Raw genomic sequence first — 22826 nt, forward strand, 5'->3', positions numbered from 1 at the left:
CTGGGAGTATGATGTTATTGCTATTACTGAGACTTGGTTGAGGGAAGGGCATGATTGGCAACTAAATATCCCAGGATATCGATGCTTCAGGCGGGATAGAGAGGGAGGTAAAAGGGGTGGAGGAGTTGCATTACTGGTCAAAGAGGATATCACAGCTGTGCTGAAGGAGGGCACTATGGAGGACTCGAGCAGTGAGGCAATATGGACAGAACTCAGAAATAGGAAGGGTGCGGTAACAATGTTGGGGCTGTACTACAGGCCTCCCAACAGCGAGCGTGAGATAGAGGTACAAATATGTAAACAGATTATGGAAAGATGTAGGAGCAACAGGGTGGTGGTGATAGGAGATTTTAATTTTCCCAACATTGACTGGGATTCGCTTAGTGTTAGAGGTCCAGATGGAGCAGAATTTGTAAGGAGCATCCAGGAGGGTTTTCTAGAGCAGTATGTAAATAGTCCAACTCGGGAAGGGGCCTTACTGGACCTGGTGTTGGGGAATGAGCCCGGCCAGGTTGTTGAAGTTTCAGTAGGGGACTACTTTGGGAATAGTGATCACAATTCCGTAAGCTTTAAAATACTCATGGACAAAGACGAGAGTGGTCCTAAAGGAAGAGTGCTAAATTGGGGGAAGGCCAACTATACCAAAATTCGGCAGGAGCTGGGAAATGTAGATTGGGAGCAGCTGTTTGAAGGTAAATCCACATGTGATATGTGGGAGGCTTTTAAAGAGAGGTTGATTAGCGTGCAGGAGAGACATGTTCCTGTGAAAATGAGGGATAGAAATGGCAAGATTAGGGAACCATGGATGACAGGTGAAATTGTGAGACTAGCTAAGAGGAAAAAGGAAGCATACATAAGGTCTAGGCGGCTGATGAAAGACGAAGCTTTGAAAGAATATCGGGAATGTAGGACCAATCTGAAACGAGGAATTAAGAGGGCTAAAAGGGGTCATGAAATATCTTTAGCAAACAGGGTTAAGGAAAATCCCAAAGCCTTTTATTCATATATAAGGAGAAAGAGGGTAACTAGAGAAAGGATTGGCCCACTAAAGGACAAAGGAGGAATGTTATGCTTGGACTCAGAGAAAATGGGTGAGATTCTAAACGAGTACTTTGCATCGGTATTCACCGAGGAGAGGGACATGACGGATGTTGAGGTTAGGAACAGATGTTTGATTACTCTAGGTCAAGTCGGCATAAGGAGGGAGGAAGTGTTGGGTATTCTAAAGGGCATTAAGGTGGACAAGTCCCCAGGTCCGGATGGGATCTATCCCAGGTTACTGAGGGAAGCGAGAGAGGAAATAGCTGGGGCCTTAACAGATATCTTTGCAGCATCCTTAAACACGGGTGAGGTCCCGGAGGACTGGAGAATTGCTAATGTTGTCCCCTTGTTTAAGAAGGGTGGCAGGGATAATCCAGGTAATTATAGACCGGTGAGCCTGACGTCAGTGGTAGGGAAGCTGCTGGAGAAGATACTGAGGGATAGGATCTATTCCCATTTGGAAGAAAATGGGCTCATCAGTGATAGGCAACATGGTTTTGTGCAGGGAAGGTCATGTCTTACCAACTTAATAGAATTCTTTGAGGAAGTGACAAAGTTGATTGATGAGGGAAGGGCTGTCGATGTCATATACATGGACTTCAGTAAGGCGTTTGATAAGGTTCCCCATGGCAGGCTGATGGAGAAAGTGAAGGCGCTTGGGGTCCAAGGTGTACTAGCTAGATGGATAAAGAACTGGCTGGGCAACAGGAGACAGAGAGTAGCAGTAGAAGGGAGTTTCTCAAAATGGAGGCGTGTGACCAGTGGTGTTCCACAGGGATCCGTGCTGGGACCACTGTTGTTTGTGATATACATTAATGATTTGGAGGAAAGTATAGGTGGACTGATTAGCAAGTTTGCAGACGACACTAAGATTGGTGGAGTAGCAGATAGTGAAGGGGACTGTCAGAGAATACAGCAGAATATAGATAGATTGGAGAGTTGGGCAGAGAAATGGCAGATGGAGTTCAATCAGGGCAAATGCGAGGTGATGCATTTTGGAAGATCCAATTCAAGAGTGAACTATACAGTAAATGGAAAAGTCCTGGGGAAAATTGATGTCCAGAGAGATTTGGGTGTTCAGGTCCACTGTTCCCTGAAGGTGGCAACGCAGGTAAATAGAGTGGTCAAGAAGGCATACGGCATGCTTTCCTTCATCGGACGAGGCATTGAGTACAAGAGTTGGCAGGTCATGGTACAGTTGTATAGGACTTTGGTTCGGCCACATTTGGAATACTGTGTACAGTTCTGGTCGCCACATTATCAAAAGGATGTGGATGCTTTGGAGAGGGTGCAGAGGAGGTTCACCAGGATGTTGCCTGGTATGGAGGGCGCTAGCTATGAAGAGAGGTTGAGTAGATTAGGATTATTTTCATTAGAAAGACGGAGGTTGAGGGGGGACCTGATTGAGGTGTACAAAATCATGAGAGGTATAGAAAGGGTGGATAGCAAGAGGCTTTTTCCCAGAGTGGGGTTTCAATTACTAGAGGATACGAGTTCAAAGTGAAAGGGGAAAAGTTTAGGGGGGATATGCGTGGAAAGTTCTTTACGCAGAGGGTGGTGGGCACCTGGAACGCATTGCCAGCGGAGGTGGTAGATGCGGGCACGATGGAGTCTTTTAAGATGTATCTAGACAGATACATGAATGGGCAGGAAGAAAAGAGATACAGGACCTTAGAAAATAGGCGACATGTTTAGAGAGAGGATCTGGATCGGCGCAGGCTTGGAGGGCCGAAGGGCCTGTTCCTGTGCTGTAATTATCTTTGTTCTTTGTTCTTTGTTCTATGAATGTATCTGTTTCCACAGTGAATGATTCTTGAAAATGCTTGAGATTTGTTTCCAGATATCTATATAACGAAGTCATATGTGAATTATACAAGTCAAATATATGTTTAAATATTCATATTGTTACGACCAGGTGAGAAAGGGGTCTAGGGTTCCCTCTCAGCCTTCACCTGGTCTTACCGTAACAGGATTTAATTTTAAACGCACTATTTTTTCTTAGCTCCCCTTAGTGAATCCTTATTCACTAACTTCCAATTATAAGGCAAAGAAACTAGCCAAACTGATTTTCTTAGGTTTAAAGAAAAAAGGTTGAACTTTATTAAATTTACACTCTAATTTGGTTAACACCTGCGGATATGCGACACGCCCATGCTCGCATGCATACACGATACACACATGCAGATAGAGACAGTAAAGAGCAGAAGAAATAAAGTGGAAAAGTTTGAGGCAGTATCTGAAGATGGTTTTGATTACTGTTCTTCAAGCTCCCTGTAAAGTCCTTGATTGTAGGTAGGTCTTGCTTTTCATTGGGGCCCAGTATTCTTCTTAAACCTTGTTCGATGTAGGAGACTTTTCTCTCTTGAAGTTCATGTGTCCTCAGTGGGTCCAGAGGCTTGTGAGAAAGCGATGGGAGCAGACAGGCGAGGTCTTCACATTCCAGGAGCAAACAGTCTTTCCGAGTTCAAAAACTCTGTGGCTAGTTCAAAAAACCCTGGACCAGCCAGTTAGTCATGTGACCAGCTGGTTTAACCAGTCCTGCTTTTTGTGGATTGTATCACTTTAGCAGTCTCTGGAATGTTCTTCCTTACATCTTCACTGTCTGGTGATCAAAATCCATTGTGGGTTGAATGTGTCAGGGAATGGTCCTTTTGTCTCCACAAGCTTGTCTGTTAGTATGCAAATGCTTTTCAGCTAAGTGTCTGGCAGCCCTTGTAACAAGTCTCCTCTTCCCAGCAAGTTTAAAATCAATGTTCATATGACAAAATGAATATGCCTCATTCTTGGCAGATGGGGGCCTGCATGACACCTCCACACCCAGCGGAATGAAATGCGCTTTGAAAGAAGTGCATTTCATTAAAAAGGGTCAAGAGAGAAAATATAAGATACAGGAAAAAGCACGTCTCTCTCTCTCTCGGTCATTCACATTCATTAATAAATCCGAAGACTTATTACAACCTGTCTTTTCTTGCTAGCTCTGTTGCTTTAACTACCCCACTTTTTGGCATCCCAGTAAACATGGGGTTCTTTGGGGAAGTTTATCTTCCGTTTGCGCATTTCTATGACTGCCTAGGGTGTCTTTGAGATGGTTAGGTTCTGTGTGAAACCCGGGACAAGGCATCTGCGATAATGTTGCTTTTCCCTTCGATGTGGGTAATTTTTAGATGGTAGGGTTGTAGGAGCAGGCTCCATCGAAACATCCTGGCATTTTGGGCTTTGAACTTCTCCACAAAAGTTGGGGGGTTATGATCAGTGTAAACCACTGTCTCCTTATATCCGTTTTGCAGGTAGATGTTGAAGTGCTGGAGAGCTAGAAACATCCCCAGCGTCTCCTTTCCTATGGTGGGTACCTTTTCTGGTGCCAGTTTAGCTTTTTGGAGAAGTACCCAACTGGTCTCTCAATGCCTGTATCATCATCCTGGAGCAAGACAACACCTATCCCCAGGTCACTGGCGTTAGCTGCCATTTTAAAGGATTTATCGAAGTTGGGAGCTGCCAGGACCGGTTCGTTCATCAATATGGCCTTTAGCCTCTCGAAAGCAATTTGGCACTTTTCTGGCCACACAACCTTTGCCTTTTTCTGCACTAAGTCATTTTAATGGGGCAGCTACAGTACTGAAATTTGGAACAAATTTGCGGTAAAATCTGTACATCTCCAGGAAGCGCATGATTTCCCGTTTTGAGGTAGGGGTTGAAAGTCCACCAATGCTAGTACTTTTGCTGCCCTGGGTAGCACTCGCTCCTGTCCTGCCACATGCCCATGGTAGGTCACTGGGGCCTTAGTGAACTCGCTCTTGGTGCGGTTTACTACAAGGTGGGCTGCCTGCAATTGTCGGAATAGGGCGTCGAATTGGGCTACGTGAGCCCCCCAGGTCTCTGCTGTATACCAGCAGATTATCTAAGTATACCTGGTAGTAAACTGCGCCGAGCGAGTTTGCTGAGGCCCAGTGACCTACCTCAGGCATGTGGAGGTACAGGGGCGAGTGCTACCCAGGGCAGCAAAAGTACAAGCATTGGTGGACTTTCAGCCCCTACCTCAAAACAGGAAATCATGCGCTTCCTGGGGATGTGCGGGTTTTACCGCAAATTGGGTAGGCCAGTGCCACCAAAAGGGTCATCAATCTTTGGAAGGTGGCTGGGGCATTCTGTAACCCAAAAGGCATTACTCGACACTGAAATAGGCTGTCTGGGCTGACAAACACTGATATATCCTAGGCGTGGGGTGTTAAGCGAACCTGCGAATATCCCTTTAGCATATCTATTTTTGTGATGTAGGTGGCATTCCCCACTCTATCAATGCCATCCTCCAGGTGGGGAACGGGATAGGAGTCCACTCTGGTCACTGCATTGACGTTCCTGTAGTCAATGCAGAGCAGGTAGAGCCATCGGGCTTGGGCACTAGCCCCACCGGAGAACTGCAGCTGCCCTGGCTCGGTTCATTCGGGTTGTTGTCTAGCATGTACCTGATTTCCTTCCGAACCTGGGCCAGTTCATAAGAACTAGGAGCAGGGGTAGGCCGTCCGGCCCCTTGAGCCTGCTCCGCCATTCAATAAGATCATGGCTGATCTTTTCGTGGGCTCAGATCCACTTACCTGCGCTCTCACCGTATCCCTTAATTCCTTTATTGTTCAAAAAGATATCTACCTTAGCTTTAAAAACGTTTACTGAAGAAGCGTCAACTACTTCACTGGGCAAGGAATTCCATAGATTAACAACCCTCTGGGTGAAGAAGTTCCTTCTTAATTCAGTCCTAAATCTGCTCCCTCTAATCTTGAGGCTATGCCCTCTTGTCATAGCTTCACCTGCCAGTGGAAACATCCTCTCTACTTGTATCTTATCTATTCCCTTCATAATTTTATATGTTTCTATAAGATCCCCCCTCATTCTTCTGAATTCCAATGAATATAATCCCAATCTACTCAGTCTCTCCTCATAAGCCAACCCCCTCAACTCCGGAATCAACCTAGTGAACCTCCTCTGCACCCTCTCCAGTGCCAGTACATCCTTTCTCAAGTAAGGAGACCAAAACTGCACACAGTACTCCAGGTGCGGCCTCACCAGTACCTTTACAGCTGCAACATAACCTCTCTGCTTTTAAACTCAATCCCTTTAGCAATGAAGGACAAAATTCCATTTGCCTTCCTAATTACTTGCTGTACCTGCAGACCAACCATCTGCGATTCATGCACAAGGACACCCAGGTCCCTCTGCATAGCAGCATGCTGCACTTTTTACCATTCAAGTAATAATCCTTTTTACTGTTACTCCTACCAAAATGAATGACTTCACATTTATTAATCACAAACACAAGAAATGCTGGATTCACTCAGCAGGTCTGGCAGCATCTGTGGAAAGAGAAGCAGAGTTAACGTTTCGGGTCAGTGACCCTTCTTCCGAAGAAGGGTCACTGACCCGAAACGTTAACTCTGCTTCTCTTTCCACAGATGCTGCCAGACCTGCTGAGTGAATCCAGCATTTCTTGTTTTTGTTTCAGATTTCCAGCATCCGCAGTATTTTGCTTTTATATTATCACATTTATTAATATTGTATTCCATCTGCCAGACCTTTGCCCACTCACTCAATCTATCTATGTTCCTCTGCAAAGTTTCACAGTCATCTGCACACTTTGCTCTGCCACTCATCTTAGTGTCATCTGCAAACTTTGACACCCTACTCGTGGTCCCCAACTCCAAGTCAACTATATAAATTGTAAATAATTGTGGTCCCAACACCGATCCCTGAGATACACCACTAGTGACTGATTGCCAACCAGAATAGCACTCATTTATCCCCACTCTCTGCTCCCTGTTAGTCAACCAATCCTCTATCCATGCTAATACTTTACCCCTAACGCCATGCATCCTTATCTTATGCAGTAGCCTCTTGTGCGGCACCTTGTCGAAGGCCTTTTGGAAATCTAGGTACACCACATCCACTGGGTCCCCATTGTCCACCTTGCTCGTAATGTCATCATAGAATTCCAAAAGATTTGTCAAGCATGACCTGCCCTTCATGAGCCCATGCTACGTCTGCCCAACGGGACAATTTCTATCGAGATGCCCTGCTATTTCTTCCTTGATAATAGACTCAAGCATCTTCCCCACTACAGAGGTTAAGCTAATCGGTCTATAATTCCCCATCTTTTGTCTACCTCCCTTTTTAAACAGTGGCGTCACATCTGCTGTTTTCCAATCAACTGGGACTACCCCAGAGTCCAGCGAATTTTGGAAAATTACCGTCAGTGCACCTGCTATTTCTCCCGCCATCTCTTTTAGTACCCTGGGATGCATTCCATCAGGGTCAGGAGACTTATTAATCCTTAGCTCCATTAGCTTGCCCAACACTACCTCTTCCGTAATAATGATTGTTCCCAGGTCCTCACCTACGTTCGTCTCTTTGTCAATTACTGGCATGTTATTAATGTCCTCCACTGAGAAGACCGATACAAAATACCTGTTCAATGCCTCGTCCATTTCATCATATCCCATAACTAAATTCCCCTTCTCATCCTCTAAAGGACCAACGTTTACTTCAGCCACTCTTTTTCATTTTATATATTTATAGAAACTTTTGCTATCTGTCTTTATATTCTGTGCTAGTTTTTTCTCATGTTCCATCTTACTTTTCTTTATAGCTCTTTTTGTAGCTTTCTGTTGACCTTTAAAGTTTTCCCAATCTTCTAGTTTCATGCTGCTTTTGGCCACTTTGTATGCCTTCTTTTTCAATTTGATAGCCTCCCTTATTTCCTTAGACACCCATGGCACATTACCCCTTTTCTTCCAGTCCTTCCTTTTCACTGGAATATACTTTTGCTGAGCACTTTGAAAAATTGCTTTGAAAGTCCTCCACTGCTCGTCAACTGTCCCACCGTAAAATCTTTGTTTCCAGTCCACTTTAGCCAAGTCCTCCCTCATTCTATTGTAGTCCCCCTTGTTCAAGCACAGGACCCTGGTATTGGATTTTATCTTCACACTCTCCATCTGTATTCTAAATTCAACCATACTGTGATCACTCCTTCCAAGAGGATCCCTAACCATGAGGTCATTAATTATTCCTGTCTTATTACACAGTACTAGATCTCGGATAGCTTGCTCCCTCGTCGGTTCCATTACATACTGTTCAAGAAAACTATCACGGATACACTCAACGAATCCCTCCTCAAGGCTACCCTGACTGAGTTGGTTCGACCAATTTGCATGTAGATTAAAACCCCCCATGATAATTGCCGTACCATTTTTACAGGCATTAGTTATTTCTTTGTTTATTGCCCGCCCCAATGTGATGTTATTATTTGGTGGCCTATAGACTACGCCTATCAATGACTTTTTCTTCTTAGAGTTTCTAATTTCCACCCAAATGGATTCAACCTCATTCTCCATCGAACCTATATCATCTCTCAGCACCGCCCTGATGTCGTCCTTGAATATCAGAGCTACACCACCTCCCTTACCTTCCTGTCTGACCTTCCGAATAGTCTGGTACCCCTGGATATTTAACTCCCAGTCGTGACCAACCTGTAACCATGTCTCCGTAATGGCTACCAAATCATATTAATTCGCGATGATTTGTGCCGTTAACTCATCAACCTTGTTCCAAATGCTATGAGCATTCAGGTAAAGTGCCTTTATGCTAGCTTTCTTACCCTCATGATTTCCAACATCTCTAATAATAACTCCTGAGTTGTCCTTCCTTTCTGCTTCTTTCATAGTCTGCCTTGAACTTAAACCCTCCTGCACACATGTTAACCTGCTGCTTACCTTTTTATTTACCATCATACTCCCTGTCGTTTTCCCTTTTCCTTCCCCCCGAGTCACTAGCTTAAAGTCCTAGAGACCACCCTATTTCTCCGTTTCGCTAGAACACTGGTTCCAGATCGGTTCAGGTGGAGACCGTCCCATCGGTACATATCCCCCCGGTTCCAAAACTGATGCCAATGCCCCATGAAATGGAACCCCTCTTTCCCACACCACTCCCTTAGCCACATGTTTACTTCCCTAATATTCTTATCCCTAAGCCAATTTGCACGTGGCTCGGGCAGTAATCCGGAGATTATGACCCTCGATGACCTGTTCCTTAATTTCGTTCCTAGTGCTTTATAATCCCCGAATAGGTCCTCCATCCTCGCCTTGCCTCTGTTGTTAGTCCCAACGTGGACCACAACAACTGGATCCTCCCCCTCCCGCTCCAATGTCCTTTCAAGCCGGTCAGAGATGTCCTGCACCCTGGCACCGGGCAGGCAACACACCATGCGGGACTCCCGATCCGGCTTGCAAAGGATACTATCTATCCCCCTAATTATAGAATCCCCTATAACTACTACTTGTCTTTTTGCTCCCCCCTCTTGAATGGCCTTCTGCACCATGGTGCCATGGTCAGTTGGCTCATCATCCCCGCAGCCCTTTTCCTCATCCACACAGTTTCTGGGGGCCCATGCGGTAAGGGTTCTGTTTAATGGTGGTGGGGGGGGGGGGGTCTCTCCCACCTCCACATCATGTAGGGCTAAAGTCGTGCACTCTGGTGTGTCCTTGCAGATTTCCTTGTAGGTGGCGAGCAGCCTGGCCAGGGCTCCTCTTTGTTCCACCTCTAAATAGGAGAGTGTGGTGTCCAGGTTATTTAACACTTCAATGTTGGTCAACTGGACAGGAGAGGGTTCAATGTGGGGGTCCCCCAAGCCTTTCTTTGGCTCATCCCCATGGTCCTGATCGTCCCCTTCATCCCGGACTATCGGACAGACCTGTGCCTATCTGTCCCCTTCCCAGCTGTGATATTGCTTTAACATGTTAATGTGGTACAGCCTTTGTTTTTTCCTTCAATCTGGGGTGTCGATTAAATAATTTACCTGGCTGATTCTTTTTGTCACACGGTATGGGCCACTGAACCAGGCTTTCAGGGGTTTGGCCTGAATTTGGAGTAATACCAGTATGTGGTTCCAAGGCCGAAGAGTTCCGTCTTTGGCATGTTTATCGGCTTGCCTTGTCATAGCTGCCTGGGAGGTCTTGAGGTGCTCCTGAGCCACTGCACAGGCCCTTGTGAGCTGCTCCCGGAATGTGGAAATGTAGTCCAACATAGGCGACTCGCACCTATGTCCCAAAAACCTCTCTTTGACTAGTTTCAGGGGGCCTCTCACCTCGTGCCCATAAACTAGTTCAAAGGGGCTAAAACCGGTTGACTCATTTGGCAAATCCCTGGTGGCAAACAGCAGGAGTCCCAGCCCTTTGTCCCAGTCATGGGGGTACTGATAGCAGTAGGCCTTGATCATAGCAGTAGGCCCTGATCATTGTCTTTAGGGTCTGGTGGTACCATTCTAACACCCCTTGGGACTGCGGGCGGTAGGCTGAGGACTTTAGTGGGGTTATGCCCAGGTTGCCAATGACTTTTTGAAAGACTCCAGACATGAAATTAGTGCCCTGATCTGTCTGGATTTTGACCGGCGGGCCATAGCGAGTGAAGAATTGTGTTAGCCTCTTGACCACCACCTTTGCAGAGATAGTTGGTAGGGCAGTGGCCTCCGGAATTGGGTAGCGACATCCATGATGGTGAGGAGATACTGACAGCAACCCCCCCCCCCCTGGTTTTCGGGAGGGGTTCCATATAGTCCACCAGCACTTGGCTGAAGGGTTCCCGAAAAGCGGGGATGGGAATTGGGTGCAGGTTTTATTGCAGACTGAGGCTTCCCCACCACCTGGTACGTGTGGCAGGTTTTACAGAATTCCACCACATCCTTGTGGAGTTGTGGACAGTCAAAATGCTGCCTTATGTGGGCTTGGGTTTTCCATACTCTGACATATCCTGCCATGGGATGTTCATAGGCAAGTCTTAGTATTTCTTTATGGCACCTCGGGGGCACCACTATTTGATGAACCACTTCCCACTCCTCACGGCTGGTCTGTGAGGGGGGTCTCCACTTCCTCATCAGAACCTAATTTTTCATATAGTAGCACTCAGGGACTCCCTCTGCTTCTTTTTCGATTTGGGCAGTTTGTGCTAATTTCCTTAATACGGGGTGGCTTATTGAGCCTCGGCTAGGGAGGACCTGTCTATTCCATCCTTTGGGTCATCTAATTCCCCAAAGAATGTTTTAGATAACCAGATGGGAGGGCCATCTGTCTGCAGTGCCAGTTCAATCTTCCCTGGGGGAGCTGATTTGGCCATGGACCATGTTACCAGACAATCAGGGAAGATGCCTGGGACTTTCTCCTGTAATTACTCAGTCTCCCCGAACTCTTACTGTCTGTCTAACACTACTTGGGAAGCTACTACCTTCACCCTGTCAGATCATTACCTAGGAGCAGGTCCACCATGTCCACAGGCAAACTAGGGACAATCCCTAAGATCACTAGTCCCAAAACTAGATTGCATTCCAGGTGCACCCAGTGTAAAGGTACGGGCGGGTACTGCCCTCCGATACTGTTCACTAACACCCTGGCCTTCATGGCACTCTCAGGGGGAAAGATCAGGCCTTTTCCCCGTAGAAGGGATTGGGTGGCCCCTGTGTCCCAGAGTATAATTATGGGCTTGCTGGCCACACTCGAGGTTATGGGGTTACCCTCCTTTCAGACACAAAACCCTGATAATCTTCAGGGATCTCAGTATCTTTTCCCATACTCACAGTAGCAGTTTCTCTGGGTCTTACTGCTGCTGCAGTTAAAGCTACAGCTTGCTCGGCTGTGCTGTCCTTCAGCATTCCTTTTCCTTCACTGAACCGTTGTGCCCTGATTAACCCTACAGGTTTTCCCTTTAATTTCCAGCAGTCAGCTTTTGGATGACCTGCCTTATTACAATGGAAGCTCACAGGTCTTCGGGTCTCATTCCTATTTACAACACCTTCCTTTTTGGCTGGAGGAGGGGGCCCCCTGTGTCTCCTGCTTTTCTCTCTCTCCCAGGACTGATTGGACTCCTATCACCTTCCCACCCTTTGTCCTTTTTGGATTTGGGGGGTTGACTAGGAAAGGTTCTCCCCTGGGAAGTCGACTTATAAATTAAAGCAAACTCATCAGCCAGAATGTCCGCTTGCCAGGCTCTCTCGACTCGCTGCTCTTCTACAAGGACCTTTATGAAGAGTGGGAGAGAGTGTTTAAATTCCTCTAACAGAATTACTTCTCTGAGATTCTCATAGCTGAGCTGTACTTTAAGACCCCTCAGCCACTGGTCAAAAGCCAGCTGCTTACTTCTTTCAAACTCCAGATAAGTTTGATTAGCTTGCTTCTTAAGGGTTCTAAACTTTTGTCGATTGGCTTCGGGTACTAATTCATATGTCCTGAAGATAGCATTTTTTGTCAGTTCATAATCTGATGAACTCTCATCGGGCAAATGAGAATAAACCTCATGGGCTTTTCCAGTTAGCTTGCTTTGGAATAAAAGAAGTCAGGTCTCAGCTGTCCATTTTAGTTGCCTTGCCAGCTTCTCAAAAGACAGAAAAAATGCTTCCACATCTTCGTTGAATTTTGGGTTTTGTTGAGATGGTTTTAACAATTTTGTACCCAGCCCTGAATTCTGCTCCTCCATATTGGCCATGCTTTCGCTGGGGTTGCACTGTCGCTCCCTAGTTAACTCAAGCCACTGCAGCTCTCTTCGCATTCTTTCTGGAAGGTTTTCTCTTTCTCTCTCTCTCTCTCTCTCTCTGTATTTCCTGTCTCTTTGTCCTCACGTTCCTTCTGGAAGGCTGTTTCTCTCTCTCCTTTCTTTCTCTTTCTCTTTCCCTGTCTTCTAATTCAAGTTTCCTCTGTTTCATTTGTATCTTTGCTAGCAATACGCTGTCAGAGTCAACTTCTAACCCTGTTTCTGCTTCATCAGATTCAAGGGAAAAATGGTTGGCCACCAGCCTTAGGAGTTCAGACTTCCTAGCCTTGCCACATACAATGATCCCACACTATTCAGCCATTTTCCTCAACTTCTCCATAGACAGTGCTTTTAACTTATCCCAGGTTACTTCACCCTGGCTTAGGGAGCTACTAGCTTCAGTTGCAGACATGTTAGTATTCAAGCACACACAACCACAAGAAAACCTGTATTGGAATCTTGCTCTTTTTTGATTGGGAAGAATTTGGCTTCCCACTTCCAATTCATCTCGTTTGTCTGTGGATAAAATCCCAGGTGAGCCCCCAAATTTCTGTTCTGACCAGGTGAGAAAAGTGTGTAGGATTTCCTCTCAGCCTTCACCTGGTCTTATCGTAACAGGGTTTAATTTTAAGCAGGCCGTTTTTCTTTTACTTCCCATTATAAGGCAAAGTAACTAGTCAAACAGGTTTTCTTAGGTTTAAAGAAAAAAAGTTGAACTTTATTAAACTTAAACTCTAATTCGGTTAATGCCTACGGATACACAAAGTGCCCACGCTAGCATGCATACGTGATACACACATGCAGATAGAGACAGAAAAGAACAGAAGAAATAAAGTGGAAAAGTTTGAGGCAATATCTGAAGATGGTTTTGATTACTATTCTTCGATCTCGCTGTAAATTCCTTGATTGTAGATAGGTCTTGCATTTTGTTGAGGCCTAGTATTCTTCTTAAACCTTGTTCGATGTAGGAGACTTTTCTCTCTTGAAGTTCATGTGTCCTCAGTGGGTCCAGAGGCTTATGAGAAAGAAGTGGGAGCAGACAGGAGAGGTCTTCTCACTCCAGGAGCAAACAATCTTTCCGAGTTCAAAAACTCTGTGGCTAGTTCAAAAAACCCTGGACCAGCCAGTTAGTCATGTGACCAGCTGATTTAATCAGTCCTGCCTTTTGTGGATTGTATCACCTTAGCAGTCTCTGGAATGCTCTTCCTTACATCTTCAATGTCTGGTGATCAAAATTCATTGTGAGTTGAATGTGTCAGGGAATGGTCCTTTTGTCTTCTCAAGCACTGGCTGTCAGTACGCAAATATTTTTCAGCTAAGTGTCTGGCAGCCATTGTAACAGGTCTTCTCTTCTTCCCAGCAGGTTTAAAATCAATGTTCATATGACAAAATGAATATGCCTCATTCTTGGCAGGTGGGGGTCTGCATGACAATATGTACCAATAGATTGCAGTCACATTGTTTGAAATGTTTTGTAGCACATCCTACTGTACTCATTAATTCCTATAAGCTCAATTAAAAGGTTAACTCAGATGTTATTTTCATTTTAAATATGCCACTTTTCTAAACAATATGAAGTTGGTGACTTTTATGATTCAAATTCAATTAATCTTTTTAAATTGGAGCAACTAAATCTAAAAACTAACATGATATTCTTAAAGTGATTCTTCCAAAATGACAAAAAAAGTTTATTGGTTTGCCAACTGCTTGCTAGTCCTAAATTATAGTACCCAATGGTGTCATTTGTAATCAATTCATGAATAAATGAGTAATGTACTTAAGCATTTTTAATGTTAACATGAATATTATAGATTGTTCATGATTACTTCACTCCAGAGAGTCTTGGGTTACGAAGGCAAGTGTTTGTTTTTAACAGAATCTGTTAAAGGATCAACTCATGTTGTCCCTCTGACTAGACTTTTGAACATTATGGTTTTAATTAACAGACTAATTATTTATTTAATTTGAAAATGTTTCCTGTACTTCATTTAGCTTGGGATTCACATGTGAAATTTTCCCTTTTATTCCATTCTTTTTTTCCACATTAGTTTGATTCAATTTAAAATCAAATCCAGTATTTGTTGAATCCACATGAGAAACTTTGCCAAAATTCTCCTCATATTTGTTTTCATCAGTTGCAATAATTGAAAGCAGGTCATTCCTGCAGTTCTTCAGAAGGGTAGGACATGCGCCAATATTGAAGTGTGATTGAGGGCAACATTGAAGAGCAGACTTCTAGCCCTGGCCCTTTTCACAGAGTAGAAACCCATGTTTATTTCAAGTTATTTCAAGAGTAATTTTGTTCAGTGAACATCAGAGGTTAAATAGAAAAGAATGAAGGGAATAATACAGAAGAATTGTCATTTCAATACTTTTTTTTCCAAAATGTATTTTAATGGTGGTAAACTTAGCCTATACTATCAGCCATAGTTTAAGATTAGAGCCCCAACATACCTGTGTTTTTCAAACCAACAATAGGAGTTTACTAAAGGAATAACTGTACAGATAGCTAGGTGGTTGATAGCCCATTTCAAAACAATATAAATTCCATTTTAATGTGCACAACATAAACTCTCATTCTGTATGTTGTGTACACCTATAGGAAAGACTACTACAGCAATATCTTATACTTGCTACTGTCATTTTCTCATGTAGATATAAGCTGTTTCCACAATGTGTTCCGTCCTTTGGATTTCGACACCTGCTGTCATTGACCGACAAGTCTGATAAGTTCAATGCAGAAGTTCAGAAACAGATGGTATCTCGGAATCGTGATGCACCGGAGGGTGGTTTTGATGCAATCCTGCAGGCAGCAGTTTGCAAGGTGAGGAGTTGTGCTCTGCAGATAGTGTTATTTTAACACAGAAAGCAGAATAGTAAAATGTTTTATGTATTTAAGTATTTTTATTATTAACATTAATATTTTAGATTGTTAATGATTACTTCAGTTACCTTCACTCCAGAGAGTCTTGGGTTACTAAGGTAAGTGTTTTTAACAGAAACTTTGAAAGGATCAACTCATGTAGTCCCTCTGATATTGCCAGCCTTATCTAATCTAATAATTATTAATTTCCTGGCAATGAGCTCTCTGACCTTGATAAAAACTAAGAGCTATAAGAGCTAAAAAAAAACAGCCATATAATCTAATATATTCCTGTTCATTGTTGTTAATTTCTTTCTAGAGGTCAAGGGGGAAGAATTTGTACGTGTAGCTTTAGAGGCTCTAGGTAGACCTGAGTAAATTCCTCAGGGGCAGGAAGCACCACGTGCCAATACCTGCACCGCCCGCGTGGTGTTCATCATTGATATCATTAAGGAATCAATGTGGTCTGTGTAGCGCTGCTAGAAGCAACGTTACACAAACGAATTTCGCCCCCAAACTGTTCAAAGGAATTATTAAAGTTAGCATTTTTTTTTGGAATCTTTGCCCTTTTGTTTACAAGTTCGTTGGGTGCTGATATATTCATCGGGACATGACTTAGAGTTACTGATTGAATGATGGAGCTGCATCTCAACCTGCAGATTTGAAGCTGGGACATCATATGTTTTTTATGGTGTCATTTTTGTTCTATCCCATGATCAGATATGGTAGTTCCTTTCAATGATTTCCCATAATATCGTCGGCACTCAGTTAAAACCAAAAACAGTTAACAATAACAAATAATTGTACCACATATAGGGCTGCATCTTACATTCTTTACACACGTTGCGGAGCCACCGCGATATTTAAATGGCCGGGGGCGGATCACCCCCACCCCCCGATGATGTGGAGGGGGTGGGCAGTCTGTCCCCGGCAATGGTATCAGCAGCCTTTGCACAGGTGCTGATGCCATTTTTATAGGGCTTTGAGCCCTACATTTCCATTTAATTATTTAAAGAGACTTTTTTTAAAAAATAAAATAAATCGATCCTGACCCTCTCCCACCCCCCCCCCCCAGTAACCTTCAAATTAATTATCTGCCCTCTTCCCACCCCCCCCAAAAGCACTTACTTTGTGCACCTGACCTTCCACCCCCCCCCCCCAAAGTTCATAAACTTTAAAGTTTACCCCTTCCCACTATCCCCTAGACCAATGAAATGAGTCTGACGCTGCTCTCCCCCCCCCCCCCGCCTCCCCGCACTGTAAAACTTAACTGCTCCCCCCTCCCCATCAGCGTTCCACCTCGGATCCCCGAACGGAGATCTGAAGGCTCGGGAGTGCCGGCCACAGGCGCCAATATCGCTCTGGGACGGACGGTGGGAGCAGAAAGGTAATAGATTCATTTATTTAAATACATTTAAATGGGGCTCCCATCGCCGAGCTGCAAAGTGGGCCACCACGAGGCCTCGCCGCCACTGGCAATATCGGGCCTGGCCTTCCTGGCGTCGAGGTCCACGGCGGGCATCTGCCGGAGGCATTTTAAGGCCCCCCCTCCCCCGCCGTGACCCCCTACATTGGGGGGGCTTTAAAATTCACCCCATAGATAATCAGCTGTATAGTTTATTCCCTATTTAAAACAGTTGACAAAAAGGTTTGGGGCTAAAATCATTTGCAAAGCCACCACTTCAAAGCTTTGACACGTAGACTACATTGATTTCCCAGAGGCAGATAGCGCAGTTGGCTGTTACCTACATGGTTCACATGGGTTTCTTCAATAATATCAACAGGGAAACCCAGGCAAGCCATGCAGATAATGGCCAGCAATGCTCTCTGTTCCCTGGGGAATCAATGTAATCTATGTAGCAGTGCTTTGAAGTGATAGTACGTGAATTAATTTTTAGCTCTTTGCTTTCATCAAGCTCAGAGAGCTCATTGCCAGGAAATTAAATGCTTTTCAGAATGAAGCACTCCCAGATTAATTTGAAGTGTCTGCCAGATTCAGAGTGAAGTTACTTAGCATCTTAACCTCCCTCTAAGCACTGTAATGAACTTTTCCTCCTCTATTGTCAGTCATTCTTATGGCCTTTTGGAGGGAGATTGCTAATTTAATACTAAATTTTACCAAATTATGGGATATGCCCATGAGGAGTGAGAATTAATTTCAGAATCCTTACAGTCAGCAGAAAGAGGAGCCTTTCATCTCCTGAATCCGCACTAGATTCAAATCTAGGTCCCCAACATGAATCGATTACAGCACCCAGTCCTCTCAAGTGTTTAACTTTTAAAAGGAAATTTGATGACAATGCACTTTTTAGAATCACAGTACATAGACTGTCTGGCGCAGAAACCCGCCATTCGGCCCAACTGATTGATGCTGATGTTAATTCTCCTCAAAAACCTCCATCCGCTCTAATTACGTCTTCCCTCCCTGCCTCCTTATCCCTCTATTCCCTTTACACATGCATGCATCAGACCTCCTCTAAAATGTGGTAAATGTTATCTGTTTCAATCACTCCATGCAGCAACGAGTTCTATATTCTCATCACTCTGTGTAAAGAATTGTTCCTAGTTCTTTATTTGATCTGTTAGTGATTGTCTTATATTATGCCCCCTTGTCTGGATTCACAAGTGGAAACAGTTTCTCCACGTTCACCTTATCAAACCCCTTCATAATTTTGAAGGCCTCTGCCCGATCTCTTTTTTTTCCCAGAAAAAAGAGCCCCAGCCTTTTCAATCTTTCTTGATAGTTGCATCCTCTAAGGACATTGGAAAGATTGAGTCAAGAGGTGAGAAAGGTTTCCATGGCAGTGAGGGAGGGGCAGACACAGGCAAATGGTACAGGTTCAAGTAATGGATAGGCTTTGGGGTTGAAGTTCAGTTCCGAATCAAATACAGTATCAAGATTTGGTTCAGCCTGAGCAAGTGACCAGCAAGGGACAGTAGTCTGTGGTAAGTTGGTGGAGTTATGGTGGAGGTTGAAAACAAAGATTTTAGTCTTCCCGATATTCGTTGAAAGAAAATTGATCTCATCCACGACTCAGTGTTAGATCTGTAGTCTGGAAGCACAGAGGTGGTTATGGAGCTGAGGGAAGTAGTGGGGAGGTAGAGCTGGCTATCCTCAATATACATAGGAAAGTTGAACCTGTGCCAGTGGCTGATGTCGCCAGGGCAGCATGCAAATTAAATAAAGGAGTGGGGTCAAAGATAGATCCCTGGGGGGGTCTCTGGCAGCAGTTAGAATGCCAGCAACCACACCTATACCATGGACTTCCTAACCCATGCACATCGCTGTCTTGTCAAATATTAGCAAGACTGTAATGTATACTCCCTACAGTTTACAGAAACAGCTAGCAAAAAGGGACCTTTACCTTTTGTGTACACTGCAATGCCAGAACGAATCCTGTAATCCATCATGGAGAAAAATGCTTTACTTTTGGCACAGTTTCAGCTTTAGAGGTGAAGATATTTATGAGCTTTTTGTTCATAAGTGAAGAGGTTAAGCCAGAGGGTTTTAAGAAGGCGGTTTGTTATGGTAAAAAGGACACCTATTGGTTGTTTTAGTTATTTTCCTTGAGTTGGGTCACTGAAATTTTAACATATGAAAATCACTTGCATCCAGGGTCCTTTCCTGTATGTGGATCATTTATGGGTGTCTGTTTATATCCATGTAAAGAAACCATTCTGTTTTTAAAAGATCCTAAAGAGTGAAAATTTTCCATACCCCGATTTCATTAAGTACTTGTGCTGTACCAGAAAATGCTCATGATTGGAACGTGTGGAATCTCTGCCCTGTCCTGTGGTTGGTAGATGACAATCCTATGCCAACAAATTTAAGACTAAGAACTTACAATAAAAAGCATGTGATTGCAGAACTGCTCAATAAAAATCAATTGATTCAGGATATCAGTTCATCTTGGATCTTGTACATTATTAGTATTTTAATAAAATTATCTGAGACATCTCCTGAACAATCTGCTTGCTAGTGGTAATATAACATTTGCTGATCAGGAATGTGTAGGAAGCAGAGAAATAATTAACTTACTGACGCAGTAATGAAATCTGAGATGTGTGTGTATTTGACTGATACTCTTGCCAGTACTCAGTGTGGAAAAGAGTTGGAAGACATAAAAACTCTTTATTTTGTTTTTAATACTTCCTCAAATTTGCTACTTCTGGGTCTGATAATAAATAATACTGTTGGGGTAGTTTTTTCATTGTGACATTCGATCGTTAAGTATTACTGCAGTAGATGGTTCTTTGTTATACCAAACTCTGACTGTGCAGAGATTTGTAGAGTCTGTGGCAGTTATCTATTCTGACCATTCACATAACTATGTGGACTTTGCTGATGGCTCAAGAGGATCTCTAATTACAGCAGTGATCCTATACTGCTTATGTTTACAGGAAGCCAGACTTTAAAAATAACACTGGTAATTGTGACCTTATTTGCTTCTTAAGAAAAAAATAGGCTGGCGGAAGGAGGCTTCCCACTTACTGGTGTTTACCACAGATGATGTGCCACACATTGCACTGGATGGCAAGCTCGGTGGTCTGGTTCAGCCCAATGATGGACAGTGCCATCTCGATGAAAACAATGAATATAGTTTTTCTACGCAAATGGTGAGATTGTCACTTCTTTGTAACATGATACAGTGACCTATAGATTGTTTGGTATTGACACAAGGCTTCTTATCCTGCGTCCTGCCAACTACTTGCATTATGTCTCAGGTGATTTCTGTTATTTCCTATTTCTTATGTTCTTATGATATATATGCTACAAGTTCAAGGAGAAATATAAAAGCATGTGCTGTTTCTAGACTGCAATGGTTTAGCTGTAATACTGGTTGTGTTTAGTTTTTCTTTTCATTTATTCATTCACGGAATGTGGGCATTGCTGACAAGGCCAGCATTTACTGCCCATCCCTAGTTGCCCTTGACTTGTGGTAAGCCACTTTTTTGAACCACTGCAGTCGTGTGGTGGAGATGCTCCCGTATTGATGTTAGGTAGAGAGTTCCAGGATTTTGACCCAGCAACAATGATGGAAGGACGATATATTTCCAAGTCAGGAGGGGAACTTGGAAGTGGTAATGTTCCCATGCAGCTGCTGCCCTTGTCCTGCTAGGTAACAGAGGTCCCGGGTTTGGGCGGTGCTGTTGAAGATGTGGTGAGTTGTTGCAATGGATCTTGTAGATGGTACACACTGCAGCCAGATTGCAGGTGGATGAAATTAATGTTGAAGGTGCTCAATTTAAAAGGAGAAGGCAAGTTCAGGGGCAATACCTCTTTGTTTAAAGTTTTCTCTCATTCTCTAAGAAAGTAATAAATTCAGACCATATTTGTTTCAGCATTGTTATCTTTCAATGTAGAATGGGGTAGTTCACAAAACTGCAAGATCTTGCCCCTAAACTTTGCATTGCCTTTAGATTTGCAATCATTTACTCTTGATCTATGATTGTTGTAGAACTAGCCTCTTTAACCGTCCTGCGTTATTTCATGATCAACATACCTGCATATTTAAGTCGGGTTAATGGTCAGTAAAATTGTATGCAAGATATCAAGTGAATATCCTAACACATACAATGCATCTGGTTTTGTTTGAGTTGGTGTTGATTAAAATTCATCCCAATATGTTTTCTTAAAAAAAATGGCAAACTAATGACATAAGCATGCAAAATCAGCTTTTCATGGGGATATTTTTGGTTCAACAGCATTCATTCCAGTTATGAATGAATTATGTTTAGTATGTTGCAACTATTTGCAAAATGTCACTTGATGTATTTTATAATTCCCTGATTCGGGATTATCCAATATTTAATATAAAAACGAAAAGTGCTGGAAATACTCAGCATGTCTGACAGCATCTGTGGAGAGAAAAGCAAAGTGACTTTTCATCAGAACTGGCAAAGGTTAGAAAAGAATTAGGTTTTAAGCAAGTGAACGGGAGGAGGGTGGGGGAGAGAACAAAGGGGAAGGTGTTTGATAGGGTCGAGGGAGATTAAATAACAAAGCTGTCCTGGTACAAAGGCAAAGTGTGTGTTAATGCTTGTGGTGAAAGATTATCCAATATTTACTTCTGTTTATACTTGTGGACCTTTGTATTAAAATAGCTCTAGTTCCTGATATACTAAATGCTATATCTATTTCTAGGAATTGTTACATATTGGCATTTTTTTAAATATATCATTCGTGCATTCAGAATGTGCAAAGAATTGTGCCTTTGCAAAAGTAAGTGATCAAGTTGCATGAAGGCCTACAAGCCGTGAGTGCCACATGTGATGAGTCATATCATCTGCATCACAAATCCTTCACTTTATAAAGTGCATCACTACTTTGTGGATTTGCTCATGCAACATCTTTATTATAATTTTACCTCCTGTGGTCCTTTTAAAAAGGTTTTTTTTTATCATACTCTATATTGTACAAGGTGGGATGGTTGGTGACGACATCACTGTAGTTGTGGTTCAGACTCGGTCAGTGTAGTGGGAAGCTATTCTTTATCAGTCCTGCTGTTCGTGTTAGAGAGTTCTGTGAAATGGAATTGAAATATAGAGCAAGGAAAGGTAAATAGACGCAAGAATAGCAGAACAGCAAACCTGAGGATGGACAGCTGTTTGCAGAGGAGGAAGAGAAAAAGAAAGTGATGTCGAAGAAACTGTAGTAAAATAATCAGACTTGGCACGGGGAGTACTCGCAACCGACTTTTATTAACTTGTGCACAAGGAGAACAAACACAGTAGAGCTCACATTGAGACTTAGTGCGATGTTCTGAAGAATTTCAGTAAAACAATGGCAATTATACTATTCTGCAACCAATAATCTTACAACAATAGCTCAATCCTTAATTTGCATTCTAAAGCACCAATAATATTACAATTCAGTTTTTGCTCTAAACGAATAAGATACAGTAATTTTCAATCCTTCGTTTACATATCTCTCTCACCATTGGCCTTGCAGCTGGTACAGCACAATAACAGAAAGAGACATTATGCTTCAACAACACTCTTCTTATCTCATCACCCAGACATGACACATTCCTAAGGAACAGTTAGTGTGAGAAATATACTGACCAGGCAAACTCACAGCCCTTGTCCGAGGGTGGCTCACCTCAGGTTCCACAGTGACACAGGACAAGTGAACAAAAGTGAGTGTAAACCCACATCCCGTAAATGGGAGCAGCCTGTTTTTTTTTACAGTGAAGCAGTAGAAGATCATTAAAACTGATGTAAGCTCACAGTTATGGTGTAATGTGATGTCTACTTCAACAGAAGAAGTACAGATGTAAATAGTTTCCTAAGATTAATCCAGTACTTTTGTAAAATGAGCTTCTCCTGGGAAAAAGAAAGGCTTTGAATAGGCCTGTAATGT

The 22826-nt window shown here is 43.3% G+C and overlaps 1 protein-coding gene across 2 annotated transcripts in view; it reads left to right on the plus strand.

Moving 5' to 3' along the window:
• Positions 1-22826, plus strand: part of itgb5 (integrin, beta 5) — a 173004-nt gene that overhangs the window by 42576 nt on the left and 107602 nt on the right. The window contains exons 5-6 of one of the 2 annotated variants that reach the window (XM_068035170.1): positions 15256-15424; positions 19919-20080. In XM_068035170.1, the coding sequence (XP_067891271.1) occupies positions 15256-15424; positions 19919-20080 (331 nt within the window). The remainder of the gene's footprint in view (positions 1-15255; positions 15425-19918; positions 20081-22826) is intronic. The other variant, XM_068035171.1, reaches the window with a different exon arrangement.

This window comes from Heterodontus francisci, chromosome 7 (assembly GCF_036365525.1).
Source record: "Heterodontus francisci isolate sHetFra1 chromosome 7, sHetFra1.hap1, whole genome shotgun sequence".
NCBI lineage: Eukaryota > Metazoa > Chordata > Chondrichthyes > Heterodontiformes > Heterodontidae > Heterodontus > Heterodontus francisci.